Source organism: Scylla paramamosain, chromosome 41, assembly GCF_035594125.1.
Source record: "Scylla paramamosain isolate STU-SP2022 chromosome 41, ASM3559412v1, whole genome shotgun sequence".
Classification (NCBI taxonomy): Eukaryota; Metazoa; Arthropoda; class Malacostraca; order Decapoda; family Portunidae; genus Scylla; species Scylla paramamosain.
In genome coordinates this window covers 8,089,467-8,099,466 of record NC_087191.1, presented here as the reverse complement: position 1 = coordinate 8,099,466, position 10,000 = coordinate 8,089,467, and the positions used below count along the sequence as shown (strand labels likewise).

The 10,000-nt window shown below is 35.7% G+C and overlaps 1 protein-coding gene across 1 annotated transcript in view; it reads right to left on the bottom strand.

The window, feature by feature from the left end:
* LOC135092911 (uncharacterized) overlaps positions 1-6,262 on the bottom strand; it is a 12,010-nt gene extending 5,748 nt beyond the window's left edge. Inside the window, exons 1-7 of the mRNA XM_063991694.1 lie at positions 6,106-6,262; positions 3,792-3,984; positions 3,084-3,253; positions 2,669-2,774; positions 1,942-2,041; positions 1,363-1,517; positions 866-1,021 (exon numbers count right to left, since the gene is read on the bottom strand). Coding sequence (XP_063847764.1) covers positions 866-1,021; positions 1,363-1,517; positions 1,942-2,041; positions 2,669-2,774; positions 3,084-3,253; positions 3,792-3,983 — 879 coding nt within the window. The 5' untranslated portion in view covers position 3,984; positions 6,106-6,262. The remainder of the gene's footprint in view (positions 1-865; positions 1,022-1,362; positions 1,518-1,941; positions 2,042-2,668; positions 2,775-3,083; positions 3,254-3,791; positions 3,985-6,105) is intronic.
* Between the last annotated feature and the right edge of the window lie 3,738 nt (positions 6,263-10,000).

Genomic DNA, 10,000 nt, shown 5'->3' with positions numbered 1-10,000 from the left:
ATTTTATGTAAACTATTACTATTGCTACAACATCAACAACAACAACAACAACAACAAAAACTCCTACTACTACTACTACTACTACTACTACTATTGTAGTAGTAGTTATTGTTGTTGTTGCTGTTGTTGTTGATGTTGTTTGTGTGTTGTTAGTTTATATATATATATATATATATATATATATATATATATATATATATATATATATATATATATATATATATATATATATATATATATATATATATATATATATATATATATAGTTAGTTTATTAATGATATATATATCATTAATAAACTAACTAACTATATATATATATATATATATATATATATATATATATATATATATATATATATATATATATATATATATATATATATATATATATATATATATATATATATATATATATATATAGTTAGTTTATTAATGATATATATATATATATATATATATATATATATATATATATATATATATATATATATATATATATATATATATATATATATATATATATATATATATATATATATACATATATATATATATATATATATATATATATATATATATATATATATATATATATATATATATATATATATATATATATATATATATATATATATATATATATATATATATATATATATCATTAATAAACTAACAACACACAAACAACATCAACAACAACAACAACTACTACTACTACTACTAATAATAATAATAATAATATTAATAATAATAATAATGATAATAATGATACTAACAAACAAGTAAAAATAATAATAATAACACTAATGTATACACATATTCTATTCCACCACCATCACCACCAGCAGCACCACACACTCACCTGCACTTTCTTCATGTATTGGTTCCCCGTGTCTCTTCCATCAATCAGTGAGTTGAGCACTAACTCCTCTGCCAGACTAAAGTGGTTCGGGATGCTTGGCACGGGCTCATCAGTCAGTACCCCCGTAATACCCTCACAGGACATGCCACGCGGGGGCTGTGGGCGTGGGAAGGGCGTGTGAGGGCGTGGGTTTGTGTAGGGGAGGGTGAGAGGGAGAGAAGTGTGATAAAGAAGGGGAGAGAAATGTGATAGGAGAGAAAGGTGAGAAAAAGAGAATGATTGAGGTTACGGTAAGAGTAACAATCTTTTTTTCTAATTTAACCTAATTTAATCCACAGACCTAACCAAACCTAACTTAACCACCCACCTAATTCACCCATCCACCCAACCACTTACCCACCACGCATCCACCCACATACCCACACGCACAACACATCCATTAATTCACATCTCCACCCACACACCCAAGCACACACACACGCACGCACGCAGCTTACCTCCAGATTAGAGTGAGAGAGGATGAAGGGCACAAATTCAACGAAAGTATATATCCAGTGCCCCGACCCATCCACTAACCGGACATCCATCTTCAGGGGCATGCTTGCATCCAACCCACCGTAGAATTTTCCGTCAGGCATGTTCCAGGGAGGCTCTGCAGGAGGAAAGAGGTGGTGATGGTGGTGGTGGTGGTAATGTGGTGGGTAGGGATGAGAGAGGGGTGTGTTGGTGGTAGTAGTGGTGGTTATAGTAGTGAATTAGTTATGATAGTAGTAGTATTAGTAGTAGTAGTGGTGGTGGTGATGGTGATGATGACACTAGGAGGTTGTAAAGGAGGAGGACGGTGTAGTGTAGATGGAGGAAGAGGAAGAATATAGAAAAAGAAGAAAAGGCGAAGGACAGATATAACGAAGAGGGGAAGAGAAAGAAGTGAAAGAGGAAGAGGAGGAGGGGAAAACGAGAAAGAGAACGCGAAGAATGTAAGAAGAGGAAGAGAAAAAAGAGGACGAGAAACATCATCAGAGAGAGAGAGAGAGAGCGTAAATAAGTTGAAAAGTGATCCCGTTAAAGACACGTACTGGAGTAGTAGTAACCTAACTCCACTTCTCCGTTGTTTGCGCACGCCTTCCACACATCGGAGCGCACGCCCTCATCCAGACTGTCTCCTGACACGTATTCCTGCATAGAGAACGGGAAGACGTGCTATCAATATCCTATGAAATTAATATCTTTTTGTGTATCCTTAAGTTACCTGTAATTATCGTACACTCGTTTTTTTTTTTTTTAGTTTTCATATTTTCGTTCTTTTTTTTTTTGTGTGTGTGTGTGTGTTCTACAAATATTGTCTTTTTTCTTTCATATCCTACAGTTTCGACAAATATATTTCAATTCGTCATTTTAGTGTCCTACAAAATATCCTATCCTTGTTTCTTTTATTCGTATATTCTTTAGTTTCCCGTAAATATTATATCCTTTTCTTCTTTTATATCCTTATTTATTTATTTATTTATCTATTTATTTTGTACATTTAGTTTCCTACAAAATATCATATGTTTCTTCTTTCCGTATTTTTCTATTTTTTTTTTTTTTTTAGGCCTATCCTCCATTAGCATATCCTAGTTCCTTTCCTTCACTATATCCTTCAGTCCCTACAAAACATCCTTCACTCCCTGTCAACATGTTCTACCCTTGCATCCTTGAGTTATCCCAAATATCCTTCAATGCATCCTATTTAGCCATCCCCTTTATCTTCAATCACCCCTATCCTACTCCTACCCATATCCTACTCTCTTATCCTACACTCACCGACTGGAGGAATTTCACGAGGCGTAGGATGCTGGAAGGGCCGAAGGACTTGCTGCCGTGGTTCTTATCCTTGTCTACCCATCCCCATGCCAAATCTGGTGGCATCCTGCAGGGTGGGAGAGCGTGGGAGAGGCGGAGGGAGAGGTGTTAGGGGGTCGTGGTGGTGGTGGTAGTGTCAGGGATGTAGGAAATAATATCTAGCATTTGTTTCTCTCTCTCTCTCTCTCTCTCTCTCTGTGTGTGTGTGTGTGTGTGTGTGTGTGTGTGTGTGTGTGTAATAACTTTATCACACACACACACACCAAATGCACCCAAACACACCCTTACCCAGCCAACACACACTCAAACACACACAAAACACCACCCCAAACACACCTAAACACACTCAAACACCGCTTCCCCCCCCCCCACGTACCCAATATCAGCACACACTCCGTTGGTTTCCTGCACCGCGGTATCCAACTCGGGGTAATACTGATAGAGAACCGCGGTGCCATTTCGCCAGATAGACACGCCCACTGTATCTGTCATCGTGTCATGGTAAAGGCGCCTCTCGTGGACCTCTTGCACATAGTAGGTTTCGTTCTGGAGGAGGAGGAGGAGGAAGAGAAGGAAGATTGAAAAGTACAGAATGATTAGAAGCAGAATAGTTAGAGGAAGAGGAAGAGGAGAGGGAAAATGAGAGGAAGAGAAGAAGGAGGGGATGAGAAAAGCAGGAAGGTATGTTACAGAAGGAGGAAGATTGGACGAAGAGGAGGAGGAGGATTAGGAGGTAGTTTAGAGAAGAAGGGAGGTAGGAGGGAATAAGAGAAGGAGATAGGAAGGTAAAAGGACGAAGAGGAAGAGGAGGAAGGTAGGAAGATGAACGTTTAAAGGAAGAGAGGAGGTAGAATGATTAAAAGAGGAATATTAATGGAGGAGGAGGAGAAGGAGGAGGTTGAAGAAGAGGGAGATAAAAAAAAGTAAAAGATATTTTTTTTTCATTTCATTTGTTTAATTTTTTATTATTATTTCTTTTTTTTTCCTTTCTTTTATATGACAACCTCTCTCTCTCTCTCTCTCTCTCATCACCACCTTTCTCTCACCACACGCCACACCTTCCTCTCCCCGCCCTCCATCTCACCTTTATCACGTCACTCATCTCAACAGTGATAGAATAGGAGCCTTTCAGTGCCTCGGACATGTCAGGGGGCACCTTAGAGGAAGACCCATCTACTGTGCACTTCTCGGCGTTACTAAGGGGCGCTGCGGTCAGGAAAGCCAGCGCTACCAACACCGCCGGCGCCACCCTCGCTTCGTAGCCGTGTCTCTTCATCCTGTGGGGGTTAATGGTTGTTGTTGTTGTTGTTGTTGTTGGAGTAATGATTGTAGTTTATTGTGTTTCTCTTTATTCCTTTTTTTTTATTATTATTCTGCTTCTGTTAAGGTTTGCTGTAGTAGTAGTAGTTGTTGTTGTTAATGTTGTTGTTGTTGTTGTTGTTATTATCATTAACGATATCTGTAGTGAAAGTAGGCACACCAGCAGAGGGGCGTGACACACACATACACATACACAGTCAGCTGATAAAACAAAAACAATGAAAAGGAACAACCACAAACGAGAGGGAGGGAAAAAAGAGATACATAATGCCATTGTTGTGTTATCTCCCTTATCTCCTCCTCCTCCTCCTCCTCCTCCTCCTCCTCCTCCTCCTCCTCCTCCTCCTCCTCCTCCCTGTACCCAATAATAGATCAATAAACATATGTACATCACCATCAAACTATATCAAACAATTATTATATTTTCCTTGTTAGATTCTTTAATGGAAATCTTTATTTATGTGACCACTAAGTCCAAAAATAATATGTTTGTTATTCCCTACAGCGACATGAGAGAGAGAGAGAGAGAGAGAGAGAGAGAGAGAGAGATCACTGCTAATTTATTTTGTTTATTTTGTATGTTCATTATGTTCTATTTTTATCTAAACTAAGGTAATTTTTCACTCATATCCATTCTGTTCAGTTGTGTCTCTTATCATCTTTACTACTAACGCCATGCCTGAAGTTTGTCATCACTTACTAAACTAACTCAGTTTTAGTATATCTATCGTTTGTAAACATTCTAACTTCATTTGATAACTTATTTTTACTTCCATCTTTATAATTTTCTGTATTTTAATTTCCTATGTTTTATTCATCTTAACTATCGTAATATTAACTCAGTTTTAACATATCTATCATTTATAAACATTCTAACTTTACCTGATAACTTATTTTTACTTCTATCTATATCATTTTCTTTATCTATTTTTATTTCCTAAGTTTTATTCATCTTAACTATCATAATATTAACTCAATTTTAACATCAATCATTTGTCAACACTATATAAAACCATATGACTTCTTTTCACTTCCATCTATATAATTTTCTGTACCTAACTTTATTTCTTAAGTTTAATTCATCCTAACCATTATATAAACTAACTTAATTTTAACTGTTGTCATTTATCAACATTCTAATAACAAATGGTCACTTTTATTCAGTTCTTTCTATTATGATCTCCTCTATTTCACTATTTATTAAGCTCTACTCGTCTTAACTATCATCTAGACTAACTTAATTTCAACTCATATTATTTGCAAACACCCCAACACTTCACCATCATATCTATTCATTTCTATCTACATTTCCCCCATCATTGTCTATTTCTTAAGTCCTCATCACCTTGAAATATTATCATTATTATTATCTCTTACTACTGTTCATTTTATTGATATTTGTCAGTTTCTTTCCAGGTCTTCCTCCCTCCTCCTTCTCTTCCTCACACATATACACAAATGAGATGCTATGAAGAAAGGTATGTCTGTATTTTTATTTGATGTAGTCCCTGGCATAATTCTGTGTTTTTCCCTTGTATTTTAATGGTGGTGGTGGTGGTGGTGGTGGTGGTAGTGTGTCTGTATGAATAAAGAAAGGCTGGATATTTGAAAGTTCACCAAAATTAAAAAATAAGAAAGATGATTGAATAAGATAATAAAACTACACCTTAGAAGTATAAATTATGCGTCATGGAATAGAAGAAGAGGTGATGGAGGCAAGGAGCGTACATTTGAAGGAAAGACTGGATGAATATAGACACAAAATGAGGTGACAGAGACAAGCACTGTACATTTGAAGGAAAGACTGGATGAATACAGACAGAAGATGAAGAGATAGAGGCAAGGAGTGTACATTTGAAGGAAAGACTGGATGAATATAGACAAAAAAGAGGTGATGGGGGCAAGTACTGTACATTTGAAGGAAAGACTGGATGAATAAAGACAAAAAAAGAAAAAAAGGGTAATAGAAGCAGTAAATATACAACAACATATAAATAGAAGCATATGGGTGTAAATAAGGCCCTGTATGCTACACCTAATTATCAACACCCACACCTCACACCATGCACACTCCTTACCTGCCCTGAGGTGTTGTCCCATTAGCAGCACAGGTGAGACTGCAGGTGATAGGCTTGTTAATCAGCCAGGTGTGAGGTGGTGATGGCGGTGGTGATGGTGCTGGTGATGATAAGGTGTGGGAGGTGCAGAGAGAGAGAGAGAGAGAGAGAGAAGGGGGGTGGACATGGTGGTGGTGGTGAAAGATAAATGTGAAAAATGAGAAATTAGAAAAGATAACAGAATAAGATGAAAAATAAAGAAGGAAAACAAAAAAAAAGATGGAAAAGGGAAAGGAGTTTGATAAAAGAAAGTGAAAAAGAAAGAGAGAGAAAAGACAGAATGAAAGAAAGGGGTGTGTTCATTGTACTGATAGAAGTTATCTATGTGTGTGTGTGTGTATGTGTGTGTGTGTGTGTGTGTGTGTGTGTGTGTGTGTGTGTGTGTAGCAATAGAGCCAATATCATTTTAAGTAAAACATTTTATTTTCAGTAATGCAAGTACTTGTTGTAGTAGTAGTAGTAGTAGTAGTAGTAGTAGTAGTAGTAGGCAAATAATTACCAATATTATATTATATTTTTATCTTTTATATTCAAAATTATCATATTTATTCCATCTCTTTCTATTATCAATGAAAAAAAATTAATAGTATTTCTACACACAAAAATACACGTAAACAGATAACAACTTAACCTAACTTAACCAAACCTAGCATAACCAAGCCAAGCAAAACCAATTCTAACTTAACCTAACTTAACCAAACCTAACCAAAGCAACCTTAACCAAGTCAAGCCAAACCTAACCTAACCTAAGCAAACCAAACCAAACTAAACTAAACCAAACCAAACTAAACCAAACCTAACCTTACCAAACCTAACCTAACCTAACCAAACCTAACTTAACCAAACCAAACCTAACTTAACCAAATCAAACCTAACTTAACCAAATCTAACTTAACCAAACCAAACCTAACTTAACCAAACTAAACCTAACCTAACCAAACCTAACCAAAACTAACCTAGTCAAACCAAACCAAATCTAACCTAACCTATTCATTGATTTAGCCTTCTCCCAAAGCTCCCTACTGACTCCACACCAACAACCCAAGTACTGAGTCTATTCTAATTATAAATATGTAGATGACATGAAAGTTGATATTATTCTGATGCAACTGTGCTGAAAATATTATTTATCTACTCATTTATCTATTTTTTCTTATAGTTTGTACATTTGAGAGAGAGAGAGAGAGAGAGAGAGAGAGAGAGAGAGAGAGAGAGGAGGCTGGGAGAGTAAGAGGGAAACTGGGAAAGTGAGAGGGAGGCAGAGAGTAAGGTAGCAGTTGGGAAATTGAGAGGCTGACTGGGGGAACATGGGGAAGTTAAGAGATGCTGGGAGGGTAGGATAATATTTTGTAAGAGTATCTTATCATATTATCAGCCTAAACAAGCATCTATTTAGGCCTATAAGGTCAATATAGGCCTAATATAGCAGTTTATTCATTACGCGCTGTAAGAGAAGCAGAATCAAAACAAAAACAAACAAGAGCATCATGGGTAACAGCTGAGCATCGCCTTGCGCAGAATGACGAGTCTAGATTTCAGATCTTATTAAAAAAAAAAACGTTAACTCACTCATAAGTAACTCATTTGACACACTTAGAAAATGTGAAATTGAATAATCTTTGAATAGAATGCTTAAAATTTTGACGAATTATAATAGTTAAGGAGATATTAGGCAACAAAATTACTTTCCTCTATTCGATATTGCTATATTTCTGCACATATCACTAAAAAACGTCTTGAATAGTCCTTTAGTATCCCACTAGGCATACTCCAATGAAGCAATATAGAATAATAAACAAAATATTGCTCATAAGGAAGGTGAATCACTATAAATAAGGAGATAAAAGACAAAATACCGTGTTTCCCTTATTTCTTAGCATTCGTGTTCTTCTATGTGCCACAAAAGACTTGCTAATTAACCCATCGATAACTCACAAACTCCACTCAGAAAACACAGAAGAGAATGACTTACATATATAGCCTTAATAAACAGGAAAAGTAACAAGTAACGGAAAAATCAGCGAAAAATCGTACATTGTACCACCTCTCAACATTACACCACTGCTATATTTATCACAAAGAAAAACACAAACCAACTATTAAACCCACTCACAGAAAATAACAAAAAAAAAAAAAAACACAACCCACAATCACTTCCCATAAAACAAAACAAAAAAACACGCTAAGCAAGAACAAATCAGCGAAAAACCGTACATTTTTAAAACATTCCCTCTTATTTACCATCCATAAAACACAATAAACCCACAAACCATCCGTAAAATCCACTCACAAAACACAAAAAGGAAATAACCCACACATGCAACCCAAACGACCAAGAGAAAACGAGGTAAATAATAGAAAACCAACGAAAAATCAGATTTCTCCAACCAACACCCAATCTTATGAACTGCTGTTGGGAGCTAGGCGAGTCAAATGGTGTTAAGAGGAGGAAGATTAGCATTAATATCCTCGTGCTTCACCGTGCCCCTTCTCAAGCTTGTCAAAACTCCCTTCCACTCAACAGCAACTCATAAACGGTGGGAGTAGGAGAGACACGTGCACGGGAGAGCGCTGGGAGAGGGAGAGGGGCTGGGTGATAGGGGAGGAGGGAGGGAGGAATGTGGGTTGAGAGAGAGAGAGAGAGAGAGAGAGACTTACCTAAAACTACAGTGACTAAGAGAGAGAGAGAGAGAGAGAGAGAGAGAGAGAGAGAGAGAGAGAGAGAGAGAGAGAGAGAGAGAGAGAGAGAGAGAGAGACCAAAAAAAGACGAGAAAATAAATTAAAGAAAACGAAGAAATTCAGGAGAAACCTCGATATTTGTAATTTACTTGTATATTGAACTTACTGATAATATTTTGACTTTATAAGAGAGAGAGAGAGAGAGAGAGAGAGAGAGAGAGAGAGAGAGAGAGAGAGAGAGAGAGAGAGAGAGAGAGAGAGAGAATATGAAAGAGAAAACGTGGGAGAAGAAACTAAAATAAGATAAACTGAAGTATTTTAAGCTATACCATCTTAATTCATAGTTGTGCTACTGTTTCGTGGTTATAAGCTAGAAAATCGTGACGGTGTAGTAGAGAGATAAATAATAAATTGGAAAATAGGATAGAGATAAAGAAAAAGTTGAAAGAAGAGAGAAAATACGGATACAAATTTTTTTTTCTTTTTTCTTCCTCTCATGTTGTTTTTTCCCATTCTTCTTCATGTTTTTATTTATATGACCTTTGTTCCCTCCATTTTTCATCTTCTCTCATTCTTTTTCTTATATTTGTTTCTCTTTTATGTCTTATTCTTTCCTTTCATCCCTTTTCTTATTTCTTTATTTTCCTTCCATTCTCTTTCTCTCTTTTCCTCCTTTTCATTCTGTGTCTTCCTTCCTTTCATTAATTTTTTTCTTTATTTCTATAGTTTGCTTTTTCTTCTATCTGTTACATCAGTTTCCCTTTCATAATTCTCATTTTCTTTCCTCTTTCCCTGTTTTTCTTCCTTTTTTGCATTTGTTTTCATTGTTTCTAGATATATTTCTACATAATGCCTTTTTTACATATATTGTATCAGTTTCCCGTATGTAATTCTTATTTTCTTTCCTCCTCCATATATTTTCTGGTCTTTTTATTTATTTCTTTTGTTTTGTTTTCTATTTTTGCTTTCTTTTTCTTATTTTTTTCTTCGTTTCTACCTGTTTCTTTTTATATCATTACTTTATTGTCTATTACAGCATTTTTCCCTCTTTTATTCTGTCTTTCTCCCCTCCTCTCATACGATTATCATTTTTTTTTTATCTTATTTCATTTACGTTCTTCTTCTTTTCTTCCTTTGTTGTCTCTTAGTAATTGTTTATACGTGTGTTCTTCTTGT